The sequence below is a fragment of the Netta rufina genome (genome assembly GCF_964035555.1).
Source record: "Netta rufina genome assembly, chromosome: 7".
NCBI lineage: Eukaryota > Metazoa > Chordata > Aves > Anseriformes > Anatidae > Netta > Netta rufina.
The window spans coordinates 20,142,963-20,159,319 of record NC_140130.1 but is presented as its reverse complement, the minus strand read 5'-3'; the positions used below and the strand labels follow the sequence as shown (position 1 = coordinate 20,159,319).

At 43.5% G+C, this 16,357-nt stretch overlaps 1 protein-coding gene across 3 annotated transcripts in view; it reads left to right on the top strand.

The window, feature by feature from the left end:
• Nucleotides 1–9,213: 9,213 nt before the first annotated feature.
• Nucleotides 9,214–16,357, top strand: part of PANK1 (pantothenate kinase 1) — a 29,466-nt gene continuing 22,322 nt past the window's right edge. Inside the window, exon 1 of one of the 3 annotated variants that reach the window (XM_084289859.1) lies at nt 9,214–9,520. In XM_084289859.1, coding sequence (XP_084145985.1) covers nt 9,286–9,520 — 235 coding nt within the window. In that variant the 5' untranslated portion in view covers nt 9,214–9,285. Of the gene's footprint in view, nt 9,521–9,689; nt 9,823–15,629; nt 15,761–16,357 lie in introns of those variants that run through there. The other 2 variants (XM_084289860.1, XM_084289861.1) reach the window with 2 other exon arrangements.

The window sequence follows — 16,357 nt, the reverse complement described above, 5'->3', positions numbered from 1 at the left end:
ATCTTTGCTTGGGGTCAATACAGTACTGAAGGGATGCAAGACATGAACTCCTGATGGCTCTTGAACAGAAGGCATTTATTGCCCATTTTCACTACTACATATACTTTCCCTGTAGCCCCATGCGCTGTCCACATGCCCGAATCTGCCATACAATTGGAGATTAGAGACCCTCAGACACGTACCTGGAGCCTTGCCAGCAATTAGCCACTGCCCCAAAGCTCATCTTTAACACTGTAGCCAATTTTATCTCGACCTTGCTCAAGTTTTTGCTTCTACTGTTTGTTTCCTCATTATCTCTAATCCAGGGACGTGTGAAACAGTGCGGAGCCACCTGCAAATTCCTTTCCTACACAGTACCTTAGTAAAATTCCCTTTATGGAGACGTGCAGTGTTGTATCAATAAGAACCTAAATGCCGTGTGGGAGTTGTACTTGATATGGTTGTTTTTGGTATAGCTTATCCTAAGACTATTTAGGAGAGAATGGAATGGAGTCCTAACCTCAATAATGATAAGCTTTATGTCTGAGCAAGTAACTCCACGTTCTTTTTGCCTGAACACACTGTTTGGTAATTTGGAAGAACAGTGCTTTCCATATTGTGGACTTCTGTAAGGCTAAACATACTGGGCATTACTGACTGCATGCGTTCCTGTTAGGCCATCACCATTTCGAATATTAGCTAGGATCTACTCCTAGAAAGCCATTTTTTTTTAATTTTAGTAAGCTTGCTTTTTATCAGTTAGTTTAGCCTGCAGATAGTAATAGAATTTATAGTGGTATTCTGGTAATTTCACGATTCTGAACACACAATGATACCAGCCAAAATGGTGGGGTCACTGCCAACTGTGCTCTGTCACAAAATGGATGGAGATGACAGCACAGCTTGGCACTGCTACACCTCTTCCCAAGTATGGCCTTAGTTATCCAGCCCAGATCCACTTTGCTTGAGCCCCCATGCTGTAGATACTGTTCTGGATGTTTCCAGAGAGTGCTGCTTACTTGTCTTCTCTGCATTAGAGAAGAGGAAGAGAGCGCGAGAAGGAATTAATAAAGCATAAATGAAAGACAAGGAGTATGCAACTTCACAGTAGTTCCCCAACAAATGCTTCCTTAAAAAGCAGCTGTGAAAGGCTGCTGGTCACAACTCTCTCTCCCTCTCCATTCCTCCTCCCCCTGCCCCTTCTTTTGTGTTTGTTTTTCCCCTTTTGCTACAGCTTATAAGGTATATATCATAATGCCAGTCTGATCTGACAAAACCACAGCTAACACTGATGCATGCTTATGATGGGAAGAGAACACAGACCACAGACTTGGGAACACTAGCCTCTTATTAGGCAGCACTGCGACAGGAAAATGGCTTAAGAACAGTGCCTTGACTAGTAGTTTCTATTCCTTTGCTTTTGTTCAGTTGTAAATGGAGTAGACAACGGATCGAATAACTATTGACTTAGAGAATAGCACAGATTATGTCAAACAAGGACTTCAAACAGTGTGTTTGGAGGTCAGTAACCTGTGTGCCTAGAACTTTGATCACAGTGGTAACAGCCATAACTTAGGTGGATGTACAGGCAAAGATAAATAAGTAGCTTTTCACTGAATGTTACAAGCAGAACAACAAGATGTTGGTGGGCTGAAAATGTGTGTTTCTAGTAGGCTCAAGGAGCTTCAGCAAAGGAAGCTAATACTGATGAGTTAATTTGTTGAAACTGCAAGCAAGGTTGGTTTTTTTGGTTTATTGTTGTTTTTAAGAAACAAACAAAACAAACAAACAACAACAAAAAACTGAAATGGATCCTGGTTTCAATAAGTAGCTTGAAGGAGGAGTCTTTCCAGGGCCCTGCCATATCAAATGGAAGACAGCATGTTCTGTCTGATGAAATGTAAGTTTGACTGCTAATCAGCCAATCCAAAACATTGCTAGATTAATAGACAAACTGCCGTGGATACAATTTCTGCTAGATTGATAGACAGTTTGCTGGGAATACAATTTCTGGGGAACTGAAGCTGTTTGTTGAATCTGTGTTTGGCTTGAGATAAACAGGAATTCCTTTTCAGAAAATTAAGATATTTATTTCTGATGTTTTTCCAACAGAGTTGGAATCTTGCTGACCTTGTCTGGGCAAATGCAGTACAAATCTGAGAATGATTGTGGAATCCTCCAGCTATGTTTTCCACTTGAGGGGGCCTGGGTATTTTCATTTCCATTTTGGGGTCAATCTGATCCCAATACTGGTTTTAGTTTAGAGGTGAGAACTGTCCTTTCTCTGCTCTCTCACTACTTTCTAATTGTCGCTTTTCTCTCTTTGAATGAGAGGTGAGAAGAACAGTTTTTCACAGTTTGTGAAGTGCTTGAAGATCTCTGGGTACAGAGCGCTACATAAGTACCGAGCATTTAAACTGTTATGCCATTTCCCTTTTCCCTTACACCAGTCTGTGCTGTGACTCAAATCAATCTGCTTGTAATCAAATTTAAACTTGCTTGGTGGAAGGCGTGGAAGATTGTTTGTTTTGTTTGTTTTTAAACACAGACTTTCTAATTCCCTGTTTTTAAACACAGACTTTCTAATTTCCTGAAACTAGAACTCCGGCCTGATTTCTCTCTGCGGGAAAGAGATCCCAGTAAACTTTTTATTAAGCATTTTCACTGATTAAGTAGTCTTTCCTAATCCTATGAAAAACAGTCATGGTGTGTCAGCTCAGTGCTGTTTGCATTTGCATCAAAATGTGGGAATTAAAATGAATTGGTTTTATCTATACATTGTTTAGTTTATGTGCTCTGAGAGAATCTAAGGTATGAAAACTGGTATAATAAGGAAGTCATAAATCAGACTAGATTAGGGTTTTAGGTCAGATATATCAGTTTCGCTTTATATTAGACTTGTTTTGTGCCTGTGAATGAAAACAAGATCATACTGTGTTACTTCTGGGGATTCTGTTATTTGCAGTTGTCAACCACTGTTGCCTCATGATTACTGTAGCAGTACTTACGTCATGCCTTCACGTGGCGGGGTAGCTGTACCTCCCTTCCTGGCTTGTGTGCTAGCTCTCTTTCTCCACTCTCCCCTCTTCTAAGAGGTGATGGAATGAAGATGAGGTCCAAGGCTCTTTTGATCTTTTGATGATTTTAGAGCAGTTAGGCAAGAAGTATTGGAGACCAACATCCTAGCCCCATCATTTCTGCTTTGAGTGGATATACAGAGGTCTTAGAAACAAACAAGCAAAAAAATCATTCTCTCCTGTTGTATGTGAGATATAAAATGCTTTTGTTTTCTTTTCCCATCTGTGAAATGGCTGGCACAAAAAACAGCTCTGTAGCTTCCTTTGACTTCCTTGTCAAAGTTGAGGATAAATACAACATATTTGGTTAGCGGTGTTCATGAGATTCAGGAGTCTAAATGTGCATCATCAGGACATTATGTGTGAGTGTCAAAAGAATGCTTTGGTCCCAAGATGTCCAGTCACATCTTACAAGATATTGGATACTTGGTGTACATCTTTCTGACCTGTTCAGATTAGTCATTGATTCAAAAAACTTATTTTGATGACCAAGATGATTTCTGTGGGTCTTAAGTTCCCATTAGACTAAGTGTGCATATGGATGATAAGTTATGTTTTATTACAAGGAAATAAATATTTTGGTAACATGAAGGTTCCTGCAGTGAAGTGCAAATCCCCTATACAGGAGAAACCCTGCAAGTTACTTTATTTTTCTTTTCACAGTGTATCTAATGAGAAGACAGAAGTCTGTAATTATAGATTTTTTTGTTTGTGTACATAGTTTGTACTGACCACGTGAAAACCTGAAATCTCTAAATAGGCTTCTTGAGTAAAACCAAATTCATTGCACACAACAGACTATTCACTGTAATATTTACTCTAAAAGATCACCAATCCCAGAAATATCAGAGGATGTAACTATGGCAAACTTACCCAATGTTAGCATAATGTTTGGTTGTTTCTCTTCTTTGTTACTAGGTAGCTGGAGCTTTTAGGAACAAATTTGTCATTTATAGCACAGCCCCTTCCTACACAAGATTCTAGTTCTTTGCAAACATGGACTTTAAAAAGATACTTAAAAAAAGATTAGCTTTTGAGTGTTTAGTGTCTGTCGTTTTAGTTTAATCTCACAAGGACTTATATAAAGTGTTTTTTCTGCATCAAAACCATAGGTAAACCTTTGGTTTAATTATCTGAAAGCAAAGTCATATGGTTGAGGTACTGAAGGTTTAACTCTAGTCTTAGTTGTGGCGTTTGGATGTTGCCCTGTGCTTAAATGCTCGTTCAGGCGGACATCTCCCTGCTCCTGAAGGTGATTGAGGAGCAATGCCAAAGGTGTGATATTTCCCTTATGCAGTTCCTTCTTCCAAACTAGTCCAGTCTATGGACTAGTTTGGAAGAAGGAAACTAATGTTTGGAAGAGGGAACCTGTGTCCTTTATGTCCTTGGAGAGCTAATCCAGTTCTCTCTGAATTGAAGGTGTGTCTGGCCAGAACAGTTCAGAGAGAAGCCTTTTTTTCTTCTCCCGCATACCCGCATAGGTCCGGTCCCCTGTTTTAACTTAATCCATGATCTTTAATATCCGTGGGAATTTCACGTCAGCATTTAAGCACTGGGAATACAGAACAATGCAAGTGGAAAATCTCAGTGCAGCTGAATTTTGACAGGTGAACCAGGTAATTTTTGTATCTGGTAGTGCTGGATGAGCAAGAGTTTTTTGTAGTTGTCAGTTGTAATTGTCAACTATTCTGTTGTTGTATTGCAGAGTGCTTGTTTTGAAACTGTCACTTCTTTACCAATGGCATTTTGATGAATGGGTGATATAAAAACACTGGGTTGAAAGAAACACCATAAATATATTCAGCCAAGCAAAACCAGTACATGTATTTACAGGAGGATAGTTGTCTACAGGGTAGCAGTCATAGAGCAAAGGCCATTGTTTTCTCTGCTGAATGCTCCACCACTTGTCGCAATCATTTTTTACAATGATGAACACTATTTATCAATCAGTGGGTTGTGAAGTTGCATGTTTTCCAATTAAATTTTGTGTATTTAAAGATAAGTGTAAAGATAAGTGTGCTGAGCTAAGTACTCAGGAAGCAAAGAGAGAGTGGGTTAATGAATGGGGCCAAAGGGGAGTGTATTTGCAACAAGATTTTCAGCTTTTTACATATGTAATAGTTTGAATCCATTACCTGATTTTCAGCTTTTTACATATGTAATAGTTTGAATCCATTACCTGGTTTCAGCTTTTTTTTTTTTTTAGCAAACTGCAAAATAGGAACTATGGCATGGAAAACTATGATTCATCTCCAACACCTATTTCGTTATCGTACTCCTAAGCAATAATCAAGGACTTGATTTTAAATGTTTACCGATTAGGGGAGTTTTATTTGAAATGTCTGAACTAAGCCACAGAAGGTTTTTGCTTTGTATAAAAGATGGACACCAACAGCTCTGCTGGAGAGTAAACACCTGTAAATTAAGATGTAATTGTCTGGTTGGGCACAGAGAAACAGAGGTATTGGCAGGCAAAGCTTTAGCAAGGAAGGGTTGTTCTGTGACTGCTGCATGCTTTTTTCAGTTTGTTTGAAAGAGGGCAACCACAAACTTAACGTCATCTCAGATCTTCCTGAGAATATCTGTGGAAACCACTCAGCCAGCAAAAAGTCTGAATGGACAGACTGGTGAGGCCCGACTATGCCTGTGTACTCTCTTAACTGTTACTCCCATGTCTTAGTTAGTGTTGTCAGATATACGGGTGGTGTCCCAGAAAAACTTCCCAGGCAGCCTTCATCCTGCCTTGCCAGGACACTCAGCTTGTGGGCTTGGGCTTAGAGGTCTATCAGTGCACAATTTGTCATCAGTGAAGTGAAAGAACATTTTTCCTGATGGCTTTTCAGACCACCATGCTAGGTTTCTGCTTAGAGTGCTGCTCTCTGTCTTTCTCTCCCTTGAGCCAAGTGGTGGGGAGATGAGCTTTGGCTGTGTAGAGGAACAGAGCAGCTCTTCGCAAAATAAAACAGTTGTTAAGTGTCACAGAAGGCATAACTGAAAAGAGCCAAGAGGTGGGTGGGGAGGGAAAGAATGGATGGTTTCAGTAAAAAAAAAAAAAAAAAAAAAAAAAGTAATCCCTCCCCGGGTTCTGAAGAAATCGGAAAAGAAATCTGAAAAAAAGGACTGGACTCGTGGACATGGCACTTTCCTTCAGATATGTGTGAATATGTGAATGTAGCTGAAACAAATCAACAGTATCTGATTTTTGAAAGCAATGTTCCTAATATTTTTAATGTTAATTAAGCTGTGCTGTATTTATTTTCTAAGAGGAAAAATTGAATAAGAACTGGTATAAACTGGTATGACATTCCTGTAGTATAGAAACAGGATAAAAATAGAAGTAACCTGAATGGAAACGTAAGCAGGAATGGCAGAGTGCCAGCAATCCCTCGGACATAAATCTGCAGGCAGCTAAACCAGAAGTCTGTTTCCTTACACTCTTCACATTGCATAGTATGGTTTGTATAATTCGGGAAGGATGTTGCTTCTTATAAAAGATGTCGCTCCTTATTACCACTTCTCTCCAGAATATGACCAAAGCTTTGTAGTTGACTGGCTTTGAATTAGAATAACACCGGTGCTCTGTTGCAGTTTTAGGGGGTTCTTGGGTACTGGGTTTACATGTGGCCTGCACCTGTTTGGTGCTTGCTTCAGCTTTGCCTCAATCTGGGGATATGTGAGCCACACAGAATGAGCAAGAAATTCCTGAAAATTTCAGGCAGAGTTGCCTGCCTGATTAGAAGACACTTGAATGTGGGCATTTGTTGTTTTTTGCTTGTGTGTTTGTTCTTTTTTTGTTTCCCTCATTGCCACTGGGCTTGAAACTGTAGGGCTTGGGGTACAGGGCTTTTGCTCCTGTGGTAAAGTATCTTAACCATGATGTGGTTGCTAGTTTGATGGAACTGACTTATAGAGTTAGAATATTACAGCCTGGTTCCGTGTGTTTATGAACAAATAAGTAGAGGCGATACAAAGCTGGGCATCTGAAGTGCAGGCAGGAATGGAATAATGGATGAAATGTTTGACATCCAAATAATATGCAGTGAGTCAGTGTTAGACTAGTTACACTATAGCAATACTATGTACACCTCAGGGCATGAGATTCCTTCATTTTAAACCCTCACAGGTCATCACGATGCATTAAACATCCTCTGATTTTATCCATTTTGTCTTAATTTGCATTACAGAAGAGGGGAAGAATTCTGAAACTAAAATTGAGAGGCTATGTAAAATCTTTTTAAAAGCTTTTCAAAATGAAGCAATGTAAACTAAAACAAACAAACAAACAAAAAAAAAAAGTGGTATTTTGAAGTACATAAATCAGTTCATGTGATATTCGTCCGTACAAGAGTCTGAAATTGTTTTGGTAAAGCAGCACATTAGTTTGAAATGTAATCTTTCCACAGTAATGCAAAAAATTTGGAAAGTGTTTTTGTTGATACATGACAGAAAGCTTACAAGATTAGGGCAACTTGTGCACTTAGAATGGAATCTGTCCTTGTATGCAAAACCTGTTGATTGATTTGGACCACTCTAACATTTCTCCATGTTTATATTTTCTCCAATATTATTTGTGGGTGACACTCCTCTTGTTGTATTGCCTCTGAACTTGTGACTGATGTGGATCATGTCCTAACAGAATGTTGTCCTAACCTCCTCCTTCCATTCAGCACAATCCATTCCACTTTTACCCTGGACATAATTGTGCAGTGTCTACAGCAAAACATTAGGGAAATATTAGAAATATAAGATTGGAAAGAATCTCAAAAAGTTATCTAGGCCAGGCCTTCAAAGCATCTAATGCTTCTCTAACTTCATTCTAGGAAATACCTGCCTCAAGTCTAAATCAAAATTCCCATACTGTAGCTAACATTCATGAATTCTTTCTTGTTTCTCAGCAGCCACAATATATTTCCTTTGCTGTTACCCATTCCAGGTTTGAATATCCCTTCAAATCTTCCCTTTCCAGTGTTGTTGTTTTATCCTTTGTTAGTTATTCTGGAAGTTTAGTGCCTAAGGTTGGATGCAGTACTTGAACCAGGTACTACATTCCATTGCAGAGTCAGCAGAAGGGCTGCTTCTCCTACCACAAGGAAACATAAGCATGCAATTAAAAGTGGTTTTGCTTTGGTGGGGTAAGGTAAAAAGTTGCCGCCCTTCAGCCGAGTTGTGGTAAGTGCCCACGCGTCTACTCCCAGTTTGGCTGCAGTTGCAGAGAAAAACAGGTTTGGAGGAAGATCTGCTCTGCATCGGGCTGGCTGTGTGTGCGGTCAGCTCCTGGGTCATGGATGGAGACGGCAACAGCCTTTGCTGGCCAGGGGACGGAAGCAGCAAGGACTCCTCATGACCTGAGCGGTCCCAAATACCATGTACAAACCCTTGCCAGCCAGCTGCCTACTGCAAACACAGCTGTGCAGGTCCCTGAATGCCAGCCCAGGGAACAGCGGTCTTGGGTTGAGTTATATGTCATTCAGTAAGGTGGTGAGTTCTTGGTGACTTCCACCGTTGGAAGTCCTACAGCTCCTAGCAGTAAATGTGTGCTGCCTCCATTCAGGGCAGCTGCCTCGGGGCTGGCGATGGCAGCAGTTGCTGGTGTATCATGAGGACAATCCTGATTCCCCAGAAACTGGTTTTATGAGGAAAATCGTTCGTGCTGTTTGTTCTCAGACACACTTTTCACTTCCCCGGCTTCACGCATGGCTCATTCTCGGTGCCGTGCGTATGGTCCGGCGGGCTCAGGCAGCAGGAGGGCTCCTCGTTCCCTCTCTGGAGGCCGTTTTCCAGCGCGGCATCCCTGTCAGGAGGCGGTCGGCGTGGCTCCGTGCCCCGGGGGCACCGCGCACAGCGCTAATTTCGGGTGCGAGGAGGAGCCGCGGGGCTCGCCGGCGGCCACCCCACAAACGACCTTCTTTTCTCCTCAGGGCACGGCCGCGGCCCGGCGGGGCGGGGGCCAGGCGGAGCCCCGGGCCGGGCGCCTCCAAGGTCGCTGCCGCCGGCTCCGTGTCGGGAGCGCGCCTCCTCCCCCCCCCCCAGGGCGCGTTCCCGAGGGCCCCGCAGGTGCCGGGGGGGGCGCGGCGGGCCCGGCCCCTCCGCAGCGCGCTGCGGCCACCACGCCTGCGCCGTCCCCGGGCTGAGGGGGGAGCGGGCGCCGCATCCCCGGGCGGCGTGAGCGGAGGCTCCGGCGCGCCCAGCCGGGGCCGAGCCGGCAGACAAAGGGGCCGAGGCGGCCGCCATGGGGGAGCAGCTCCGCGCCCAGCCCGCCGCCGCCGCCGCCTCGTCCTGCTCGCGGCTCGGCGGGCTGCTGCACGCCGGCCGCCCGCCGCCCGGCCAGCCGCTCGCCAACGGCGGCTGTGGAGAGGCGCCGCACCCGCTGCTGCTCCGCACGGAGCCGCCGCCCGGCCACGGCTCGCCGGCCAAGAAGTGCAGGCTGCGCCGCCGGAGGGACTCGGGCAGGCGGCACCGGCCACGTAAGTGCCCAGCGCGGGGGGCCCGGCTCGGCAGCGCCCGGCCGCCACCGCCATCCTCTCCCCCCCCCCCTTCCCACCGCGGGCGGAGCGAGGCCCCCGCCGCTCGCCCAATGCGGCGGCGCCCGCCCGGCACGGCCCCGCCCTGCGCCAATGGGGCGGCGGCGGGCGGGGAGCGGCGGCCCCGCACAAACGCGGGCGGCGGCCCCGGCTCTGCCCTCAGCCCGGCTCCGCGTCTCGGGCGGCTCCCGGGGGTCCTGCCGGCCGCGCCGCCTCCATGAAGCTGATCGTGCACAAGCAGCGCTGTGAGTAGCGGGGGGGGAGGCAGGGCCCTTCGGGGGGTTTCTCGTTTTGGACTGAATGCTCACAGGCTTTTCTCAGCACAGCGAAATAGTCAGGAGCAGCCTCGAAGAGCTGCAGCTTTCCTCCTGCTGCTTGAACGCTTCTGCTGAGCTCTGCCTCCCCCTTTCCCTCCCAGTGGTCTCCGTGTCGATTCGTGCTGTGGTGCTTGCGGTACCTGTGGCTGTCTAAAGCAGACTGCCACCGGACCTAACGTGCTGCTGACCACATCGATCTCCGCTGCAAACCGGCTCTGTTTCCAAAAGTTCCTTCAATTTTTCCAAAATTTCCTTCGAGAGCAAAACCAAAAGAACTTGAACTAACTTCCACCTTCATCTGGTGGAACTCAGAAGAGCCAGCACTTGTATATCAAACTCTTCATGATGCTTAAAACTATTCCGAAGCAAAGAATAAGGCTTCCAAGGGGTCGTGCAATCATGAGTGAAACAGAAACAAGGAATTTTGATTCCCTCCCAATTTGGGGGGAAAAATAGCTCATCAGCATACAGAGCCCAGGTGACAGTGGCTGTGTTGCCCAGGATGTGCAGCAGCTGAGCCTTCGGCTCTGGGGTTTCTGAAGAGGGCTGTAATGAAAACAGCAGCCAAGGGAAGAAGTGCTTTTTATAACTCTCTTGTGGGCAATTTTTGTCTTTCATTTGAAATGCATAAATTGTTGCTGATCTCATCCTTTTATTCTTGTCCAGAAAGCATATAAATTAACTTGCAGTTTAGTATTAGTCTTCCAGGAAAGCATGATAACACATTATCCTGAGCTTAAAAAGTTGATTAAATCTGACTCGTGTTCTGGTGCTGCATTGCTTCCCACTGCATCCATCTCCAGAGAATACTACACAGTCCTGTTTTTCTTGTTTTTATGTTTAATCCTGCTCTTTACAGATGTTTGTTCTGTGCTTAGGGACACATTGCAAAATGTGGTGCAGTTGCCACATGGTGTGTAAGACTTGAATATTGATTGTGGGATTTGCTTTGCATGGTGATGAAGCTAATTGTCGTTTCTCAATATTCCAAAAATGAAACTCTGTTGCAATTCTTCCTTCAAATCCTCACAAATGGCATGTTTTCTTGAATGATTTTACTTCCTGCCAAGGTGCAGCAGACTTCTGTGTTCCCAAGCCCTTCTCCCCTCTGAGGAGGGGGGGTTCCCCTTGAAACCCACATTCTTTGCTGTTCTCAGTGGTGAGAGAGGATCTGGGAACTAACTTGCCTCCTGCCGAAGAGCTGGTCTTGGCTTTGTTTCTTTCTTGGTTGAACCAGGTGAGTTATTGGGGGTGTCAGGCTTCCACCAGTTTTCTGGCCCCACTGGGGCAGGCCCTTTGTGGAGCTGAGGTTTGTTACCTGTCTGTACTGCAGCCTGGTGTAACAAATACAGCCAAATACCTGTTATGATGCCTTGTGCTCTGTAGTGCTTCGGGTGATGATAAACTAGTCAAATGTTGTGAATTCCTCAAATTCCAAAAACCTGCTGAAGTCACCATGTTCAGTATAAATGTGATCTTTGAACAGAAGAAAGAAGAACAGTTAAGTGCCTTCATTGATCCAATCTCCACAGAAGAGCACCGTAGCCAAGTAAGACCCAAGATTTCTGCATGGCAGTTACCTGGACAGATACTTGATGGCACTGTTCTACATCTCGCATAGGGAAGAAGCCAGCTGGACTTCTTAATTGGACTGCTTTTCTGAAATTAAGATAAAGTTTTGGGGTCTCTATTCAAGCAGTATCTCAGATCTCTCCACACTTCACTTGGTAATAGGTGGAGGTCAAATAATGCATGCTTGGAGGCAGCAGGACTACTTACACCCAATGTGCCTTACAGCTGCCCCGATCAAATACAAGTTGCAGCTCCACAGTAAATAATGCTTTTGGCCAGTATTTACATCGTAACATCTGTGGGGCATGGATGCAGCATAGTTATGCAGCACTACTTATTCTAGGTATTTCAATGTGAAAAGCTTTTTTCTTTTTTTTCGGTTGTGGTGATGTTAAATGTGGAACGCCATGACTTACAGAATGGCTTTTAATGGAGAGCACAGGGAGTGAAATGGTTTGGATCTTACCACTCTTTGACACGGTGAGCAAGTGCTACTGGATGCTGATGTTTTGTCCAAGGAGTTGGAATATCCCACCATTTTCTAATCTTGTAAATTATTTCTGGAGGCACACTGCTTTTCAGGTCTCCAGCCGATTTGCATGTAGGCAGATGTAAGAGCTGCTTGAGGAATGGGGCTCGTCGTACCCAGCTGAACCAGTGGGCGTGTTGTGGTGAGTGAGCATCTTGCGGGTTCCAGCCGCATGCCAGCCCTACCGTGAGGAATGCTTTGTCAACAGGAGAGGGAAGCTTAGATCCTCTCGCTGCCATTGGGCTGGGCGCTGTCAGATGCAAGAAGGAAGATCTTGTCAGGTGATCATCGCTTGCAGCTTTGTGAATTTGGCTTTTGGCTGGTTGTCTTCTTCTGAAGCTATCCATGAGGTAGTGACCTAGTCTCATGCTGCTGTCTTCAGAAATAGGTTTGTGGTAACAGAGGTACCTACATGTGGATGGATGGTCACACCTGTCTGACAGACAGCTCTGCTTTGGGATTTAAGATTTTTTTTCTTCATCTTTGTGATGAGGAGGCAGGCATTCAGTAAGAGCTTGCTGCTGAAAATGAGCTGCAAAGCCACACTTAATGCGGGTGTAAGGTTTGAAGAAACTTCCATTACGAAGCACTTATAATTCATCTGTTAAGCTACATATTCTATTTTTGTTCAAAGGAAAACAAATGCTTCCATTTTAAAACATATGTTTGGATTGCTCAGAATAACTGTGCAAAATAGGAAGGAGTGATTGAAATATATATGTAAACTATTACTGCTTTATAAATGGAAAGCAGCTTTCAGAAGCTGTGAGGAGAATATCCTATCTTATGCGTGACTTTCGTTTCGGTTTCCCCCCCTCTATTTTTAGTCTTGGCTTTCTTTCCCCTCTTCCAGTCCCAATTAAAGCAGGAAGTTCTTAGCTCATCAGTGCATCAGGCCATGGAAATAAGATGTAAATGAAATCATAGGATTTCGTCACATGCATCCAGGAAAAAAAAAAAAAACAAACAAGACAACAAGCAGCAGATGCTAAGGTCTTTTATCTGCGATTTATGGTGAAGGTATCAAAGAGTATTGATATCATCGTTCAAGTTATTGATAAAAATATTGAGATACTGTACCTGCGCTTGAGGGAAAGAATCAATTCAGACAAGTGCAGGGAAAGGGAATTCCTTACTGATGAAAGGAGGCTGAATGAGACCAGCCAGGTTTGTGTAATTAAGGCTGCAGAGGTGTTACTGCCTGTTGTAGGGAGATGATCATCACAACTACCTTTGTGTGATGATTGCTGAAATGGATGAAAGGGATTGCCCTATGTTATCCCTTTTAATTGGGGGCAATATTGCTGAGTGGCTTAGGAGCTCTCCTTTACATCTCCTGAGTAGTGGAGGAGGAGCAGATTAGGCTGATACTCTTCTCCCTAGCCCTGCCTTAAATTCTGTTAGTGGTAGGATTATTAAAAATCAAACGTGTTCAATTTTAACTGTAATGTGCCTTATAGGAAAAGCTTTGTGGGTTCATATTGTTCATAGCTTGTGGAGAAACTAGGTGAAGTGTATCATGGAATTTCTCATGAGTGAACCTTTCCCCCAGATAGCACAGCTGTTGGTGTGCATCAGATTACCTCATTATGCAATGCTGTGGATACCTTCTGTTTGCATTGTCACATGCTTCTGCAGCTAAGTTTTGGAGTAATGGAAATTTTTCTCTCTAGTTAACAAACCGGTAAGGTGGTGCAGTTTATTAACATACAGAGAATAAATTTTCACAAGAAGATTAAGTGGAGCTTTTGATTTATGCAAGGCTTTTAAGACAGCATGATTCATCTTGATGCTTTCTGTATCATTTCTGTCGGACCTAGGCCTAGCTTTCACAGTGTTACCACTTTTTATGACTTACTGCAGTGCACTGGTACAGTAGGGTAGTTATATTTTCTCTACAATAACGGATTTCATTGAGCCAATAGGTATACTGCATACTGTCTTTGAGAAGAGAGAAATCAGCTCACAAGTCTTATCAGATAATTTTAATTAAGGAGAAGTGCACTTCTTACGCTGTAGAAGCATTCTGCAACATGTCCAGATAATTCATTTTTTGTAGTAAATCACATGATTTTGAGTTATCTCAAACTATCAGCTAGGATGTAGATCTCACTTATTTCACTTCTTGCATTTTTGGTTTTTAACTACCCAAGAAACTGAACTTTGCATCATTTTAAGTTATCAAATTCTAGTGTTAAATAAAATAACACTTCTCCCCCTATCTCCTCTCAGGTCCGTGGAGACAGATACCTTTCTTCATACCCTCTGGTTGCAGCAGTGATGGACCTTGTAATTTTGGTGGCCTCTGAATGGTGTTACTGTCTGCATTCAGGGAGGCAGGAGAAGCCAGGACCACCTGCAGCCAGGCCTGCCTGTGTGCTCCTGTTGATACTGCATTAGCCGAGTCAGGAAAGCTGAAGTGTAGAAGAACTCACTAGGGTGGGCTGTCTAAAGATGCTGGAAAGACCTGGTGGTGCTTGAGTGTTGTGTTTTGTTCCAGGGTATATTGATGGTTACAGGAGGTACAACAAGTAAATTGTTGAAATAGCTACTGGAATGCAGAAGTTTGCACTGTGACTCCAGTTACATGGAGGTTATTCAAATTTTAGCAGGACTCGTCAGAAACTTTGACACTTGGTTTATGTCCCAGTTGACCAAAATATGTCTCCTTTACTGCAAGGGGTTAGCAACAGATCACCAGTGTTAGCAGCTGTGAAGAAAACTAAGCTGTTTTCTTGCATAGCTGAAATATCAGTAGTTGTGGTCTGATCTTGTGCTCTTTATTTACTTGTGCTAAAGAAAACTGCTGTTGTTGTAGGAGCAAAGTTCTTTTTGTTCTGTAGCTCACTGTTTGGCTCACAGCAAAAGGAAAGAGCCTTAGATTCATGGAGAGAATAAACTGGAAAAAAGAGTTGGTGTTTCCACTTGCTTTTTAAATGAGCATTGCATACCTATCCCAAGAAATAAACAGACTTGACATAATGTGGTGGTGGTGGTTGTTTTTTGTTTCTGTTTTGTTTTACAGTATTTCTTGTTTGTTAATGATTTAATTATGACTTCTCGAAGTTAAATGACTGCCAGGACGTTTACATCTTATGAATAACTCGGAGCTATTAGCACTTACACTTTCATTACTGGCTTTATATTTAATAAGGGGAAGGAATGCTTCTCCCCCCTCAGAAACTGAATCTGCACAACAGCTTTACAGCAACTGCCAGTGCAGGTAGATTATAGCAGAGTTCATGTCCGTAATGTTAGAATATTGGTGTTCAGTGTATTCTTAGGAATAGGCTGGGTCTGCATGACACAGTCCAACCACGCTGCTTTTAATATTAAACTTCCTGCTTGCATAGTTAAGATATGTCCTAGGTGGAGGAGACTTAATGTTCCAGTGCAACAAGTAATTAAAGATCTCGGTAGCTTAAGCAAAGATTTGTGCAAATCACTACTGGGACTGACATCCAAAGTTCCACTGCGTTGCAGTGTTGTACAGTGTGGACCTGGCTATTTTTGCTTAAGTATTTCTCTTCTACTTCCAGAAGTGATTGAATTACATGTTACTACATGGTAAAATATTTCGCCCTTTCAAAATAAAGTCTGTTTTTAAAACACTTGTTTCAAATTTTTCTCATTTCAGGGAGCCGACATGCATCAATTCGGTATAGGACACATCTTCCTAAACATCAAATTGGATTTCATTTCAATGTCTTGGTGTCTTGCAGCTTGTAGGGAATGGAAGATGAAATCAACCAGACTTTACCATAGGTAACAGTAGGTGCTCTTATGGAAAGTGAGTGGTAAGGAAGCAGCTTTATTGTAGTTAATTGCATTATACCCTCCCTGTGTTTATGGAAAGCAGGGTGAAATTGATTATTTGGCATGCAGTAATGGAGCAAAGAAGCCATTTTAAGCATCTGGCATTTAAAGGTTTGTGTTTTTTGTTTTCCTCTTGGTATTAATAATTATGAAACTTAGCCTTTTGAATTATTCAGTCAGGCAAGAATGAGGCATAGGCTGAGACCCTTGTGGTGAGAAGTAAGACTCTAAGCTCCTTTCAGCCTGAAACTTAGTAACTTCATACTGCTCTGTGATCACCCAAGGAAGAACAGTGTGATTGCTATCCCATGTGCTTATTAAAATCTCTTTTCCTAAGTTGTTCATAGCTAGGTTCACTGGCAGAAAAAAAGTGATGCACATAGTATCGGTGGTTTGGAGCTCGTGTCAGCACTAAGTTGGGATGCCCTAGTCGGTAGCATTGTGTTTCTGTCAAGGCTGCTTGCTTCTCCCTAAAATCAGAGAGGTGATTGTGTGACTGCTCTTTTTGAAATCCATCTTGCATGTCAGCAACATACTTGAGTGCTT